The sequence below is a fragment of the Nycticebus coucang genome, chromosome 9 (genome assembly GCF_027406575.1).
Source record: "Nycticebus coucang isolate mNycCou1 chromosome 9, mNycCou1.pri, whole genome shotgun sequence".
NCBI lineage: Eukaryota > Metazoa > Chordata > Mammalia > Primates > Lorisidae > Nycticebus > Nycticebus coucang.
Genome location: NC_069788.1, coordinates 110,948,644 through 110,964,635, shown reverse-complemented (window position 1 = coordinate 110,964,635; position 15,992 = coordinate 110,948,644). Strand labels below are relative to the sequence as shown.

At 43.7% G+C, this 15,992-nt stretch overlaps 2 protein-coding genes across 7 annotated transcripts; one reads left to right on the top strand and one right to left on the bottom strand.

The window, feature by feature from the left end:
• Nucleotides 1–360: 360 nt before the first annotated feature.
• Nucleotides 361–14,047, bottom strand: NPC2 (NPC intracellular cholesterol transporter 2). Its single transcript, XM_053601426.1, has 4 exons — nucleotides 13,817–14,047; nucleotides 3,991–4,098; nucleotides 2,362–2,534; nucleotides 361–1,259 (listed from the first exon to the last, which is right to left on the bottom strand). Exons 1-4 carry the CDS (start codon nucleotides 13,896–13,898, stop codon nucleotides 1,173–1,175), a joined length of 450 nt encoding a protein of 149 aa, XP_053457401.1. The 5' UTR covers nucleotides 13,899–14,047; the 3' UTR covers nucleotides 361–1,172.
• Nucleotides 14,048–14,353: 306 nt separating this feature from the next.
• ISCA2 (iron-sulfur cluster assembly 2) lies at nucleotides 14,354–15,967 on the top strand. 6 transcript variants are annotated; one of them, XM_053601422.1, is made up of 4 exons: nucleotides 14,354–14,453; nucleotides 14,656–14,758; nucleotides 14,863–14,978; nucleotides 15,414–15,967. In XM_053601422.1, exons 1-4 carry the CDS (start codon nucleotides 14,383–14,385, stop codon nucleotides 15,586–15,588), a joined length of 465 nt encoding a protein of 154 aa, XP_053457397.1. In that variant the 5' UTR covers nucleotides 14,354–14,382; the 3' UTR covers nucleotides 15,589–15,967. The 6 variants fall into 6 exon arrangements, with proteins under 6 accessions (XP_053457397.1, XP_053457395.1, XP_053457394.1 ...); XM_053601420.1 differs by having other exon boundaries at nucleotides 14,833–14,978; XM_053601419.1 differs by having other exon boundaries at nucleotides 14,359–14,453; nucleotides 14,653–14,758; nucleotides 14,833–14,978.
• The last annotated feature ends 25 nt before the right edge of the window (nucleotides 15,968–15,992 follow it).

Below are 15,992 nucleotides of genomic sequence, written 5' to 3'. Positions count from 1 at the left end.
AGACAGTAAAATGTATGCCCATGATTATACTTGTACTTTCAGAGTAGGAAACTCCAAGATTTAATTAATTTAGCCACTATGTACACCTTCATATTTCTTTTCCTCAACATGGCACAGGGCTCCCAAAAGATCAATGTGCCCCATCCCAACCTGTACACCCTACTCCCATACCTGCCCCCTCAAATACAGTTCCCTCAACTTTTCAGGTGTTGCTATTATTCAACGAGGTGAGGCTTGCTATTCCTGCTTCTTTCACATGATTGGTGGTATATAATTGTGTAAAATAAAGCAAAACAAGGTCATTTAATATAAAATAGTTAAGGTTTACCTGGGAAAAAAGGAGGAAAAAGAGTTTCTGAAAAAGAGTCATGTCTTCGGTGCACTCTGGGACCACAGACCCAGACCCAGGGGCCTGCCTTCCATAGTTCCAGGAGGATGTACTTTGAAAGAAGCAGGCGACCAGAGCCCAATGCAGAAGACAAGACTGATGAGCTTTTATTTATTCAAAGGTACATCTCCAGGTAAATAAAGAGGCTGCAAGTGAATGTTGTTAAAAAAAAAAAAACACCAAAAACCAAAACCAAAACAAACATCTGCTAACCCAGCACTGCAATTTGATGGAAACCACAAAGACAGAAAAAGAGACATGAGACATGGTCACTGGACACCACGGAGAGCATCCCGGTTGTTGAAGCAACAGAGCCGGAGATGTTATCAAGGGTCACAAGATTCAATGAGGCACTTAGAGATTGAATAACCCGCAGAGGTAATGAGTGTCCCAGCTAGATGGGAGTGGAACCCATCCTCTGTGAGGGCCGTAACCCTAGGGGAAGTTACCTGATATCACTAAGCAACTTCCTTCAACCTCCTTGTCTGGTTGTGCCTCCCTTATTCCAACAGCAAAAAACAATGAAGACAATTAAACCTACAGCCCCACTCTCTCTTTTTCTTTCAACCTTTTCACAAAGGATACTACAAAGACAACAGTTCTGAGCTCTCAGGAAATAGGGTCTTGTATGCTTTTAGAAGCTGAGAGGCATAAAACAGCAGTCTTGAAATTCCTTTCATTTTACAGCACTGATTTAGTTTCAGGTATGATTTCTCCTTCACTTCCTCCATCCTTCCACCCATGCCCTCTTACTCCCAGACAGACATATTGGCACCAAATAGCTCTAATCTTTGATCTGTATTGGGATTTTCCAACAGAAGAGAGATTGGTCTTTGTCATCGTGAAGTTCCCACTGCACTGTCAGTTTTATCTGGAAAAAGAGAAAAAGAATTGGGAAAAATGAAAATAGGACCTGACCGCAATCCATTATTGGTCTAACTATGTATCAGAGATGGAAATTGTAACAAACTGCCTAATTCCTCATATTTTTCTTCTTCTTTTTTTTCATATTTTTCTTCTTAAATCATACTACCATGAAGGATGTGGGCATAGTCTATGATCTTAAACTTGAAAGCGTGAACCAAGATATATCTATCCATTCTTATCAAAATTCATATCTTTAACACAGGCCCATTTCAGCAGGATTTACCTCATAAGTGCTTGGCAAAAAAATAGGGAGGTAAAGCTGGGGGCTGTGATCAGAGAAAGGAGAGTCAAAAGAGCTACTTCTCTGCCATGGAACCAACAAACTACTGCTCTCTTGTTAGATTAATGGAAAAACCAGGATTTTCTGATAACAATGCTAAAACACCTGGATCTCAAACTATTTGGTATTCGGCCCCCCAATTTTTTTTTTTTTGAGAGAGAGTCTCTGTTGCCTTGGGTGGAGTGCCAGTGGGATCATAGCTCACAGCAACCTCAAACTCCTGGGCTCAAGTGATCCTCTTACCTCAGCCTCTGAGTAGCTGGGACTATAGGCGCCCACCACAATGCTCTGCTAGTTTTTCTACTTTCAGTAGAGCCAGGGGTCTCACTCTTGCTCATGCTGGTCTCAAACTCCTGAGCTCAAGCAATCTACCTGCCTCGGCCTCCCAGAGTGCTAGGATTATAGGCGTGAGCCACCGCACCTTGCACAGCCTTTGGAGTTATAAGACCCAGCTCTAAACTTAGGCTGTAATATTTCTTAGTGGAGTGGTCTTTGTCCTTATTATATAACATCAGAGTCTCAAATTTTTCTACCTGTTAAATAGAAATAATATCACGTCTACATAGGGTGGTCACGAAAATCAAGCAAAATCTTATATGTAAAAATGGCATCTTTAGGCCCAGGCTAACCATCAGGTCATAGTGAAAGAACAAAGGAATGGAGACAGAATTCCTGACTGCCAACCCCCATCCCCCATCTCCTGCTGCCCTCAGATTTCTAATCCAGTTCCAAGGTCTCCAGTGTCTTCAACAACAGTGTCACTTACACAGGGGTATTCACTCTTCACTGGAAGTTTATTCAGGTAGCTATAGGTCTTGTCTTTTTGGATGGGGCAGGTGATTCCACTCTTACAACCATCAGGCTCAGGAATGGGAAAGGGAACTGAGGCACCCAGTATGATGCCATGCACAAAGGCTTTGCTACTTTTAGATGGAGTATCTAGGAGAAAAAACAGAATCAAATGGTAGAAAAAAAAAAAAAAGCCTATTTTCAAACGCTAAATCAGAATTTCGGATATAATCTCAAGCAACAGCATTGCTATGATAGCAAATCATAATGCATGTACTTCTCAATTTTTAGTCTATTTATCTTTGTAGCTGTGCTCATGGCCTAGCACAATGCAAATATTCACTCCAAACTTGAAAAATTACTGAATCATGCAAAAAGAAGCATCAACGGGAGTTGTTTTTTTTTGCTCTTCACCTTGCTCTTCATAATTTCTCAGGGGAATCAAAGCTACATGGATAATTAACCTTATCCAACAATGCAAATGACTTTTGGCAGTAAACTTTCTATTTACTATGTATATCAGCTTCTGTCAAAGTACACTGTGTGTCTTAAATGCCATGGTCTGTAAAAAGGTACCCTATAGAAACTTGGTAAGATTAGACAGAGGTGCCATTTCTTGATAACTTCTACCTTCCATATCAGAAGATGGGCAGGAAGACTAAAAGTAGTATAAAATTAGGGCCACCAGAACTATAAGCTATTACAGTATTTTGGAGATTCAGAGAATTGGGTCTATATGTTTCTTTCTGTCTGGGCTGAGAATGACTTTTGTTTAGAAGACGATTTTTTGGGGGGTGGGCAATAAGAGCGGCCAAGTAGGGTATAGTCCAGGAGAGAAAATAGGAGTGAACAGTTAGAGCTGTCTTTAGGCTTTTGAACAAGAGATGACAGGAACTTTGAGGTTTCTTATTTGACTGTCTCATCTAGTTCCATAGGACAGAAAATGAGGAAAGGATTCAAGGCAGATCCCCTGCCCAGAAATAAAGATTTCCCATTTGTCTAGATTCTTGGGAATCTGAAGGTGCTTGAAAATGTGGTATAAGAAAATACCAAGTTCCAATAATATTTATTGAATATTACAGGAGAAGAAAGTTCAGATTTCTTGACTGTTTCTTGGGTCCCCAGTGGGCTCCTTAAACCTAACAGAGATGGTTAAGTATTAACTGCACCTTTATTTTCAGGCAGGGTGTAAACGTAATAGCTGGAAGGCATACAGCTTAAAATAACATTTTGGAGGAGTTCCAATGTTTATAGAATTGGCGTCTATGCTGATGCCCAGCAGTCTGGAGCTAAACAGAGCTGACATTCCTATAAAGGTGTGCTGTGCAATGTAGCCTACGACAGGATAGAGAAAAGCCAAACTGTTTTCTTTAACATGTGGCACAGAAATCTCCCTGTTTGCTTAAAGGGGAGCCATGGACTGGACTCTGGGAAACAGGCATGAGAAGTCAGTATGAGAAGCGTGGCTGAGGGCATAGTGAATCCTAATATTCACAAGTAGGAGGGGAGGTCACAGAATTCCAACACATTCCCACGCTCATTCCTATACCTGAGATGTGTATTATGCTTCAGCATGAATCTGAGGGTAAGAGCTACTTTTACTCACTGCTGGTGAAGGTGACATTGACACTGTAAGACTGTCCTTTGTTTAGCTGGCAGGGCAGGGTGGGGCATGGGCTCACGTTCACTTCCTTTATAACTCCAACTACAGAACCTACAAAAAAAGAAAAATGAATTGGATTAGAATGAAAAATAAACCCAAGCTGCCCACCACCTATGGAAAGATGCTGTACTCTCCCAATTAGGGTGAGTTTGATCTCCTCTGACCCCTTTACTAGGGATAGAATCTTTAAGACAAGGTCTACTCAAAAGTCAGAATCTTGATTCATCTTACTGCTGAAATCATAGCCTGCAAATCTCTTTCTTGACCAAGAGAAAGTTAATATTTGTCTAACTAAATAATACCCAGAGATCATATCCACAAAACATCATATTTAAGAGATTACACTACAACCAAAGAAACTCCAAATGTTCCTAGATTCTTGCCTTGCATTCTTATTGACAAGAGGTCATGGTTTATTTTTTTGAGACAGAGTCTCACTTTGTGGCCCTTGGTAGAGTGCTGTGATGTCACAGCTCACAGCAACCTTAAACTCTTGGGCTTAAGCGATTCTCTTGCCTCAGCCTCCAGAGTAGCTGGGACTACAGGTGTCCCTCATAACATTGGCTATCTTTTGTTTTAGTTGTTGTTTAGCAGGCCTGGGACAGCTTGAACCCACTAGATTCAGTGTATGTGGCCAGCACCCTAATCACTGGGCACAAGCGCTAAGCCCACAGTTTAAATTTTTTTTGTGTGTGTGTGGTTTTTGGCCGGGGCTGGGTTTGAACCCACCACCTCCGGCATATGGGACCAGTGCCCTACTCCTTGAGCCACAGGCGCCACCCCCCAGTTTAAATTTAAACTTCAAAAATATTTGCTTCAAAATTTATTTATTTTTTCCTTTTTTTTGAGACAGAGTCTTACTATGTCACCCTGGGTCGAGTGCCATGGCATCACAGCTCACAGCAACCTCAAACTCTTGGGCTTAAGCAATTCTCTTGCCTCAACCTCCTAAGTAGCTGGGACTACAAGCGCACGCCACAATGCCCGGCTATTTTTTTTGTTTGTTTTGCAGTTTTTGGCTGGGGCTGGGTTTGAACCCGCCCCCTCCAGCATATGGGGCTGGCACCCTACTCCGTTGAGCCACAGGTGCCGCCCCGCCCCACTATTTTTTGGTTGTAGTTGTCATTGTTGTTTGGTGGGCCTGGGCTAAATTTGAACCCACCACCCCCAGTGTGTGTGGCTGGCGCCCTAGCTGCTTGAGCTACAGGCACCGAGCCCAACTTTGCTTTGGATTAAAATATTCCTGTTTCTTCCTTCATGTTCTAGTACAGAAATAAGTATGTAAATTTGGTAAGAAATGTCCACTACTGGAAAAACGCAATGTGCAAAAATATCTGGAAGGCAAATCTGGGGCCTGAAATTCCAAGAAGGAAGATTAGAATGAGTTCCATCATCTTTCCACCCAAAGCTCTATGAGTGCAAATATTGATATAGGAAGTCTGGTATTCTTACAATTGTTGAACCAGGTTCTTGTCTCATGAAGTCAAGGAATGAAGTCATGGACCAAGGGAAATGGCAAGGGAAACAAAAGTTTATTAAGAGCAAGTTCAAAGGCAAGTAGAGAAATTTGTTTATTGAAAGAGAGGGGTAGGCCAGGAATGGTGGCTTACACCTGTAATCCTAGCACTCTGGAAGGTTGAAGCAGGTGGATTGCTTGAGCTCAGGAGTTCAAGTCTAGCCTGAACAAGAGTGAGACCCCATCTCTACAAAAAATAGAAAAAACTAGCTGGGTGTGGTGGTGCCGAGAGCTCCAGCTTCTCAGGAGGCTGAGCAAGAGGATCGCTTGAGCCCAAGAGTTTGCTGTGAATTATGACCTACAGCACTCAACCTAGAGTGACGGCGTGAGACTGTCTTAAAAACAAAAAAGAAGGAAGGAAAAGAAAAGGGGAATGCAGCAAAGCCTCCAGCACAGCATGCACAGAAGGGTGCCCAAGCAGATTGCCCAAGAAAATTAAATGTTAAGGGGATTACATATGTTGTCTAACCTTATCTATCTTCTTTGTGTGTAAGGAAGTGGAACTTATGTTCCTTTTGTTCCTTTGTGTCCTAATTTCTGTTCCTTCATGTCCTAACTTCTGGCACTAAGTGCCTAAATATTAAGTTAAAACTTAATCTACCATATGTCACAGGACTTCTACAAAGACCTGGTCCAATTTCTGACTCTCTATGGAGTGCCTGGATGTGGTTCCAAGCACATGCACTCCTGCCTCCCGCTTTGTGGGCTGCTCAGGGCAGCATGCTCCTTTAACTCTGGCTGCCTCAACTTCCCTGGTACTCTTTTGTCTCACTATTATTTGTTAGAAAGTTTGCAGATCTTGGAACAGACAGAAGTTTGGAGTTCTTGGCTCCAGGAGGTTTTAGCTCCTGAGTTATTTGTTTTTATGCCCTATGGAAATTGCATCTGGGGGCAGAAAGGACTAGGGAAAGCCAAGGCATCTGAAGAAAATATCTCACAACAATGGGTTGTATCATCTTTGTTTTAGGGATTAGAAAATAGAATTGCAGAAAGATTACTGTGACTCGTCCAAACTCACATTACCCAGAAGGAGATGACTCAATGGGTCAGCTTGAGTTGGAAGTCCTTTAAATATGTAGGCTTAGTGACAAATAGAAGAAGGCTACAAGGAAATTCCTGACTGAAAACCATTTGAGGACTTTGCAACTCAACCAAGAAAGCTTTTGTAGGTCCCTTGATTTAGCATCACCTCTCTCCCCTCATTACCCTTCTCTATTGTAGGGGTTCAACTCCCATATCCTTTATAATTTTCAGTGATAAAGTATCTTCTGTTTGGATTTTATACCCTTTCTGCAAACTCCAGTAAATCCTTTGCCCAGTGTTTTGTCTTCTTGGGATCTCTCTTCATTACTGGATTCTCAGAGAATTAAACAGATACTCTTAAAGATAAGGGTAAAACAATGATGAGCGTCAGAATATCAAGTCTTGGCTTTTAATATTAGGCTGATTCCAGAAGCCCACTCACTTCTGATTAAGTAGAGTATGGAATTTAAGAGGAACTACCAGTTTAATTGTTAACAGAGGAATGAGTTAAACAGAGGACCTACCTACATCTCTGAACTGGGAATGACCCTTTCAACTGGGAACTAGATCATCTCCACTGTACTTTGGTGTTTTCTTTAGTTATTTAGTCATGTTCTTTTGAGGGAAGAAGTCTAAGAGGCCCACTTATGAGTCATGAAATATTTTGGCTCAAAAAATAACAGGCAGTACCTCAAATCTTACCTAAGTCATTAGGATGTTGATTTTTCCAAGAATCAAGGGGCTAAAAGGGCAGACAGGGGTCAAGATCTTTGTAGCTCAAATAAAAGCTCCAAATTAAACTTAACTCAATAAAGGGCCAATTCACATGGCCAACATGGCAGAAGTATAGTTGTGTTAAAGAAGAATACTGCTACCTAAGTTTCAGTTTCCTTTCCTCTGAAATACTTAACTTGGCTACATAGCTACTACTAATAATATGCTTCCAAATATACTGCATATATTTAAAAAATAAAGGTGAGATGTAGGAAAGTACTAGGAAGAATCAGATACGGGATTAAGCTGACTTGCCCGTGTTGTTTCTAAGCAGATTCAAAATTAACTTGGGACTCACAAAGTAGGTGTAGCTAAGGAGTCCTCTAATAGAGAAAGTGCTGAGGAATAAGACTAGACATCCTCCACTAATCTCTGAACCAGGGGTCCTCAAACTATGGCCTGCAGGCCACATGAGGCGGTGTGATTGTATTTGTTACTTTTTTGTTTTTTTACTTCAAAATAAGATATGTGCAGTGTGCATAGGAATTTGTTCATAGTTTTTTTTTAACTATAGTCCGGCCCTCCAAAGGTCTGAGGGACAGTGAACTGGCCCCCTGTTTAAAAAGTTTGAGGACCCCTGCAGTCTGAACTAATACTCTGAGCTAAAAACTGCCCACATCTAGTATTCAATAGGTGAAGAGGAACTGAGCAAATTGTGAAGTATCTAGAGCCAGCTCTCCTGTTCTATATCCCGGTAGGGCTAATCAGGGAAAGGCAGCCCCCATGCCACCTCCCATCCCAACAAAAGATTTTTAACAGCAACACATAGGTGGCACAAGCATGACTTAAGTCATAGTGCTACTGTTCCCACTTCCAATCTTGAGACTGGCGGCTCTCAAACTGTCCCCAAACTCTCCCCCACCATCTTTTCATCTTGCTCTAGTACAGTGATTTTCAACTGGTGTGCTATGACAGGGTCTTAGGTGTGCCACAAACATTTTTAAGATTATTATTATTTTTTTTTTACATTTCTTTTTTTTAATTTAATTTAATTTTTTTTTTTTGTGATTTTTGGCTGGGGCTGGGTTTGAACCCGCCACCTCCGGCATATGGGACCAGCACCCTACTCCTTGAGCCACAGGCGCCGCCCCATTTTTAAGATTATTAATTAAATTATTTTCGAAAGAAGTTCAAAGCACAGTAAGGATATTCTTTTTTTTAGTCTTTTTTTTTTGAGACAGTCTCACTTTGTCATCCTTGGTGTCATAGCTTACAGCAAACTCAAACTCTTGGGCTCAAGCGATTCGCTTGTAGGCATTTGCCACAATGCCTGCCTATTTTTTTTTTTTTGTAGTTTTTGGCCGGGGCTGGGCTTGAACCTGCCACCTCCAGCATATGGGGCCGGTGCCCTACTCCATTGAGCCACAGGCGCTGCCCCGTGCCTGCCTATTTTTAAAGACAGGGTCTGGCTCTTGCTCAGCAGGCTGGTCTCAAGCAATCTACCACCTAGGCCTCCCAGAGTCCTAGAATTACATGCTGAGTCCCCCAACCTGGCCTACTCTTTTTTTTTTTTTTTTTTTATTGTTGGGGATTCATTGAGGGTACAATAAGCCAGGTTACATTGATTGCAATTGTTAGGCAAAGTCTTTTGCTTTTTTTTTTTTTTGAGCAATATAATTTAAGTATGTGGCAGAAGTTTAACTATAGGTTCAAGTGTGCCATGAGATAAAAAAGGCTGAAAAACACTGGTCTAGTCTCTTGTACACCCCTACCAATGAGAACTGGAAGCACACATCACAATATACAGATTATACTCCACTGTGGAAACCTGTGTACTCTAAAATAAGCGTCTCTGAGGCAGAATGTGTCTTTATTTTTTCCCCTCTTTTTCAATCCCAGTCTAACCAAGGACAAAAGTGCTATTTGTATACAACAAATGCTTGAACCAAAGAGGCTGTTTAAACACAAGTCTTTAAAAATCTCATTTCCTCATCCAGACTCCTGAAACTGGACAGCTGAATGGGAGAGAATGCAAGTGAAATGCCTGGTAACCATGCCTGTAACAGTGAGGTGAAGTTCTGCCTGTAGCCATCAGTGCCGAGAGGCAGACTTTGGAGCCTGACGCCTGGGTTTGAATTCTCACTCCCTCTGCTACTTACTGTGTATACTTAAGCAGGTTACTTAACCTCTCTGAGGTAACAATAGGGTAGGTGAGCTAATACATAAAGCTCTTAGATAAGTGTTTAGAACATAGTATTGAATAAGTAAGTGTTTACTATTAATATCATCATATCCAGATGTAGTCCATGAATTTAGGGTAACTAGCTGCTTCTGGGTAGGTTAGCAAGTTCCCCTTTGACACAAAGGCTGGGCCTCTCACCTCAGATATATTCTGTGATAGAAATTATGTTTCCAGCCAATTGAATGACTCTCTCTGTCTAAAAGTAGAAATGTGTGAAGATAGCAGGCAAAATACAGGTTGAGAGTACATTCTTTGCTATGTGGTCCCCAGATTAGCTCAGTACTATAAAAGTATGATAGATGCCGGTGTGGAGGCTCACACCTATAATCCCAGCACTCTGGGAGGCCAAAGTGGAAGGACTGCTTGAACTCAGGAGTTCAAGACCAGCCTGGGGAACACAGCAAGACCCCATCTCTCTCTCTCTTTTTTTTTTTTGCTGTTTTTGGCGGGGGCTGGGTTTGAACCCACCACCTCCAGCATATGGGGCCAGCGCCCTACTCCTTTGAGCCACAGGCACTGCCCAAGACCCCATCTCTTAAAAAAAAAAAAAAAATTAGCCGAATGTGGTGGAATACGCTTGTAGTCCTAACTACTAAGGAGGCTGAAGCAGGAGAATTCCTTGTGCCCAGGAATTTGGGGTTGCAGTGAGCTGTGACAGTACCATTGTATTCCAGTATGGGTGACAGAGTGAGATTCTACCTCTAAAAATAAAAACAGGCTTGGCGCCTGTAGCTCAAGCGGCTAAGGTGCCAGCCACATACACCAGAGCTGGTGGGTTCGAATCCAGCCTGGGCCTGCCAAACAGCAATGACAACTATAACCAAAAAATGGCTGGGCGTTGTGGTAGGCGCCTGTAGTCCCATTAACTTGGGAGGCTGAGGCAAAAGAATCGCTTAAATACAGGAGTTAGAGGTTGCTGTGAGCTGTGATGCCACAGCACTCTACCCAGGGCGACAGCTTGAGGCTCTGTCTCAAAAATAAATAAATAAATAGAAAAATAAAAACAAACATAAATAAAGTATGATATGCACTGAGAAGCCCAAGTGGAAGCACTTTGTTTTCTCTGCCTATGTCTACTCTTGGGTAAGACAGTCTCTTTAAACAACCTGTCCTCACCTTGAGATCAATGCTGCTCCAGCTAGGTCTATACATAATACCTTATAGTCCTTTTTCCCCCTTGCTTCCCCATCATAGCAGAGTTCTCAGACTGTACACACTCTAAACACCCAAAACAGTTTGTGGAGTACTCTCTTCACTCCATCCCATCTTCTGGGGAGAAAAAACCCCAAATCATGAACTTCAATCAATAATCTATTGAAAATCAGTGCTTATGTTAAGGCTTTCCATGTCTAACTTCTACCTGTTTCTGTCAAGGCTCGACCACATAATCTAGTAGGAAATAAGTAAAGAGTAGTACTTGTAGCTCTTTCATGCAATATTTTACTGACAATATTTTTCTAAGAGGTTCTTAGACTTCCGATGTCAACAGAACTAACTCCTCAGCTCTAATCTGCAAACATTACTAAACTAATTTGCCTGGCCCCACTTCTCACTTGGTGAAATCCCCCCCCCCCACGGAAGGTGAGTGTAGAGGAGAACACAAAATCTTTTGATCTAGGCGCTGCTGAAGTTTTAACTTTCTATTTCCCAATTCTAAAGTAAATTGAAAATCTGTAATTGAAATGTTCCTTCCCTTTAAGAAGGTCTTCCCATAAGTGTATTCCTGGTATTTTTTTTTTTTCAAATGAGTAATTTCTGGATTTATTTCCCTTCTTCTGCTTCTTTTAAAAAAATGTTATCATTGAAACCCAAAGTTGTGCACAGAGGCTCATTAGTTTTCTATAACTTACTAGCTGTGAGGTTTGGGCAAGTTACTCTATGTGCCCCAGTTTCCTTGTCTGAAAAACAGATTGTGAGCAGCACAGTGCCAGCCACATAAACCAAAGGTGGTGGGTTCAAACCCAGCCTAGGCCAGCTAAACTACTGCAACAAGAAAATAGTAAGGCATTGTGGCGGATACCTATAGTTCCAGCTACTTGGGAGGCTGAGGCAAGAGAATTACTTAAGCCCAAGAGTTGGAGGTTGCTGTGAGCTGTGACACCACAGCACTCTACTGAGGGTGAAATAGTGAGATTCTGTCTCAAAAAAAAAAAAAAAACAAAACAGATTGTGAGGACTTAAAGGAGTTAATATTGATAAAATTAATACAGGGTCTTCATCCAAATGTTGTTTTTCTTTTTTTTTGAGACAGAGGCTTACTTTGTCACCCTGGGTAGAGTGCTGTGGCATCATAGCTCACAGCAACCTCAAACTCCTGGGCTAAAGCAATCCTCTTGCCTCAGCCTCTCAAGTAGCTGGGACTACAGGCACCTATCACAATGCCTGGCTGTTTTTTAGAGATGGGGTCTGGCTCTTGCTCAGGCTGGTCTCAAACTCCTGAGCTCAAGCAATCCTCCATCTCCACCTTCCAGAGTGCTAGGATTATAGTTGCGAGCCACCACACCCAGCCTTCATCCAAATGTTGGTCACAAGTTTAATGGAGGGGCTTGGCACCCATAGCTCATTGGTTAGGGCACTGGTCATATACACAGGGGCTGGTGGATTCAAACCTGGCCTGGGCCTGCTAAACAACAATGACAACAACAAAAAAATAGTCGGGCACCTGTAGTCCCAGCTACTTGGGAGGCTGAGGCAAGAGAATTGCTTAAGCCCAAAAGAGTTTGAGGTTGCTGTGTGCTGTGACACCATGTAGTGAGACTCTGTCTCAAAATAATAATAATAATAATGAAGTTTAATGGAGGGAAAGGGAGTGATTTGAAGCAATGACAGCGTCTTCCAGGTGACAGTCTCTTATTCAATGGGAGCATTGAATAGCATTTGTCAAGTGTTAACAGGCCAGCAGTCGATTCCTTAATTAATCCTGTTCCCTAATCCTCAACTTTGCTTTTGCCTCAACACGAATTTTGCTGACCAGGTGGAAAGAGTATATATTTCTGGCCAGTGCATGTGGCTCAAAGGAGTAGGGCACCGGCCCCATATACCAGAGGTGGTGGGTTCAAACCCGGCCCTGGCCAAAAACTGCAAAAAAAAAAAAAAAAAGAATTGGTTTATTAAAAAAAAAAAGTCTATATTTCCTCATTTACTTTTTCAACAAATATTTGTTGAGGCCAGGTGAAGTGGCTCATGCCTATAATCCTAGCACTGCGGAAGGCTGAGGGAGGAAGATCACTTGAGGTAGGAGTTCGAGACCAAGTTGAGCAAAGCCAGATACTGTCTCTTCCAAAAACAGAAAAATTAGCTGGGCATGATGGTACATGCCTGTAGTCCCAGCTACTTAGAAGGCTGAGGCAGGAAGCTCAGGAGTTCAAGGTTGCTGAGAGCTAGGCTGAGACCATGGCACTCTACCCAGAAGACAGAGCAAAACTGTCTCAAAATAAACATTTGTTGAACAGTTACTATTACCTGGGCACTGGAAAGAAAGAAGCAAACTTACTTTGGTTCTCTATTCTGCTGTGTGACCTCGGGTAGGCTATGAAACATCCCTGGAATTCAATGTTTAACTACACAATCTCCATGCTTCCTTTGTAACTCACAGATTTTACAAAATCAGTTTCTTGTCTCATTCATTGATCACTGAACCTTTCCCTCCACCTCAGCCTTCCAACAGAATTGGTTCTGCTCCAACATTAATTCTATTTACTTGACTGAATGAAGGCACTCAGAATTTCTACCCCCTGTTGTGTTTTCCAAGCACAGCGGCGAGAGGGAAGTTCTATGGGAGGAAAAAGTGATTAAGAATCACAAGATTGCACGGCCCAAAGGAAGCTCTATTTGTAAAAGAATAAATTAGGACAAGGGAAATTGACTTTTGACTTGTCAGCAAAAAGGAAATAAAAAAGAAAAGCAAAGGCGGGGGGACCCAAGATAGAAGACAACAAATAAAGAGAGGTCTGTACCCCTGCCCTCCACCTCGGTGCTCTATGCAGACCTTCTGTTATCTACCCTACAAACTTTACAAAACTTCAGCTAAAGACCCCACCTCCAGAAAGTCAGGGATCCCAAAACGCGAAGTTCCAAGAAAAGAGACAAAGTTGTGTGCAGTCGACTTTCACTGAGGCAGGCATCTACTCCCGCAACTCAACCCGCTCCACTCAGTCCTAGGCTGAGCCTGACCACCCAAGGGACCCGCCCAACCCAGGCTGGAGCGGTCTCAGCACGACTCCAGTGGGGGCTTCCTCAGAGGGGCCGGAACCTCGGACTGGCCCGGGGCTCACCGCAGTCCTTGAACTGCACGGGCTCGGCCTGGGCGGCGGTGCTGAGCGCCAGGAGCACGAATGCGGCGTCCAGGAAACGCATGGCGGATAACGAGGTTCCAAGCTCGAGGAAAGACGACTCGACCGTCCGCGGTCACAAGATTAAACCTATGGGGGCGGGTCCGGGGTGGAGCCCAGTCAGGCGATCGGTCATCAGCAACCTAGGCTGAGGCCCGCCCGCGCCCCGCCCACGGCTCGCAGGAACTAGCGCCCGCTCTGTCCGCCTCAGAAACCCGCTAACCCCGCCCATCCTGTCAGCTCTGAGGCCCAGCTGCGGATGACCCAGCTCCGGTCCCGCCCCGCCTCCCCTTAGCGCTCCTCCTCGGCTCTACTGGTGGTCCGCGCTTCCTCAATAAGGACCATTTCCAGCCAATCAAGACTCTTCCTCCTCCGTACTACCCAATAGACATGTTAGGAGGCGTGGTCTCATCGCGATCCCGCCCCCTTCCCGGTTTCCCCGCCTTCCATGGCCCAGACTGGGGAGTTGGAGACATGAGCGACACGAGGGGTGGAGCTTGCGGTGGAAGATGGCGGCGGCTCGGGGGTTGTCCTTAAGGGCTGCAGCGCTCAGAGCGGTCACCCTCTGGCCAAGGGGCAGGTACCTAGGCTAGCCGGGCATATGGAAATGGTGTTAGGTTCTGCGCCTCCAGGACAAACGGGAGACTAAGGCCCGCGGGGGAGGTGAGGGTTTGGTGTGAGGCCGTCCAGATAAGGGTTGCCTGTTTGGAGTGAGACTCTGCAGGTGAGGGTCGCTAAGTCCCCCTCTGCTCCCGGGCTCATCCTTCTATCTTGCGCAGCAGGCTCCTCGCAGTCTCCTTGGGACTTCAGGCGCGTCGGGAAGTATCATCCTCCAGCTCTGAGGCGGGTGAAGGGCAGATCCGCCTCACGGACAGCTGCGTGCAGGTAGGAGGCCAGAGGCAAAGCGGCAGTATCCAGGTGATCTTCCCTTCACCCACCCTTTTAACTCCCATTGTCAGGCAATCTTGATCCCCCTTCCTGCATTTCAGAGGCTTCTGGAAATCACCGAAGGGTCAGAATTCCTCAGGCTGCAGGTGGAGGGAGGTGGATGCTCCGGATTCCAATACAAATTTTCACTGGATACAGTTATCAACCCTGACGACAGGCAAGGAGGAAGGGGTGGGTCCTCAGAGCATGTAAGGTAGGGATAAAAGTGTCTCCAGTTTCAGGTGCATTTTTGTTGCAAATTTTAAAGGATTTTCTAGGGATGGTTAATGCCATCCTTCTTATTCAGTGAGGATGCCATAAAGATTTGTTGTCTTGATTCAAAACAATTGTTATAAGAGGAAAATTGGCCTGGCTAGGTTTATAGAGTAGTCAATAGAGTCAGGCTGGACTAGATTCCAGGCCTAAGTCCTTAAACTTCCCCAGTATTCATTCCATTGAATCTTTTTGCCTGAAAGAAAATCATCCCTCTTAGAAGTAACAAGGAATGCTCCCTCTGCACTTCAGAAAACAGAGGATATACAATTCTGGGTTCAATGTGTTGAGTGTTTTGGTGTTTGTGGTATTCATTAATGCCTGCCTCTTGTCTTTTCAGGGTGTTTGAACAGGGTGGGGCAAGAGTGGTGGTTGACTCTGATAGCTTGGCCTTCGTGAAAGGAGCCCAGGTGGACTTCAGCCAAGAACTGATCCGAAGCTCATTTCAAGTGTTGAACAATCCTCAAGCACAGCAAGGCTGCTCCTGTGGGTCATCATTCTCTGTTAAACTTTGATGCAATCATAGGTGACCCTGAGATTGCTGACAGTTGTACCAATTTGAGGAAACTGGGATTAGTACAGTTCTAGAGGTTTCCTTATAATAATGTCCCTCCCTGAATTTTATTTTCCTCAATCCAGGAGTGTTTGATTTTGCCACTGTTATTTTCAGAATGTGAAGCTTTTACTCTTGGCTTAATTTTTGATCCATCTCCCCACTCCACGCCCTTTCTAAGGCCAAGCCTCCAGATGCTGTTATCTCAGATTTAACCACTGGTTGAAACTCAGCATTTATTTATAGAGCTTCCAAGGCTCCAAAATTTGGAGTTACTTCTCAGGCCCTCAGAACTGCTTGTACATATGTGTATAGCTGTGTATAAAAGCTTAATTTTAAAGGAAAAGTCCTTATTGTGTTTGCATC

What these genes read in the sequence shown, in the direction of transcription:
- NPC2 (XM_053601426.1), bottom strand. Translation starts at nt 13,898, where the DNA reads ATGCGTTTCCTGGACGCCGCATTCGTGCTCCTGGCGCTCAGCACCGCC. An exon ending in CGTGCAGTTCAAGGACTGCG is followed by an intron (nt 4,099 to 13,816) that starts GTGAGCCCCGGG and finishes CTTTTTTTGTAG; the next exon opens with GTTCTGTAGTTGGAGTTATA. An exon ending in TGAAGAGTGAATACCCCTGT is followed by an intron (nt 1,260 to 2,361) that starts GTAAGTGACACT and finishes CTCTTTTTCCAG; the next exon opens with ATAAAACTGACAGTGCAGTG.
- ISCA2 (XM_053601419.1), top strand. Translation starts at nt 14,383, where the DNA reads ATGGCGGCGGCTCGGGGGTTGTCCTTAAGGGCTGCAGCGCTCAGAGCG. An exon ending in TCACGGACAGCTGCGTGCAG is followed by an intron (nt 14,759 to 14,832) that starts GTAGGAGGCCAG and finishes TCCCATTGTCAG; the next exon opens with GCAATCTTGATCCCCCTTCC. An exon ending in GTTATCAACCCTGACGACAG is followed by an intron (nt 14,979 to 15,413) that starts GCAAGGAGGAAG and finishes TTGTCTTTTCAG; the next exon opens with GGTGTTTGAACAGGGTGGGG.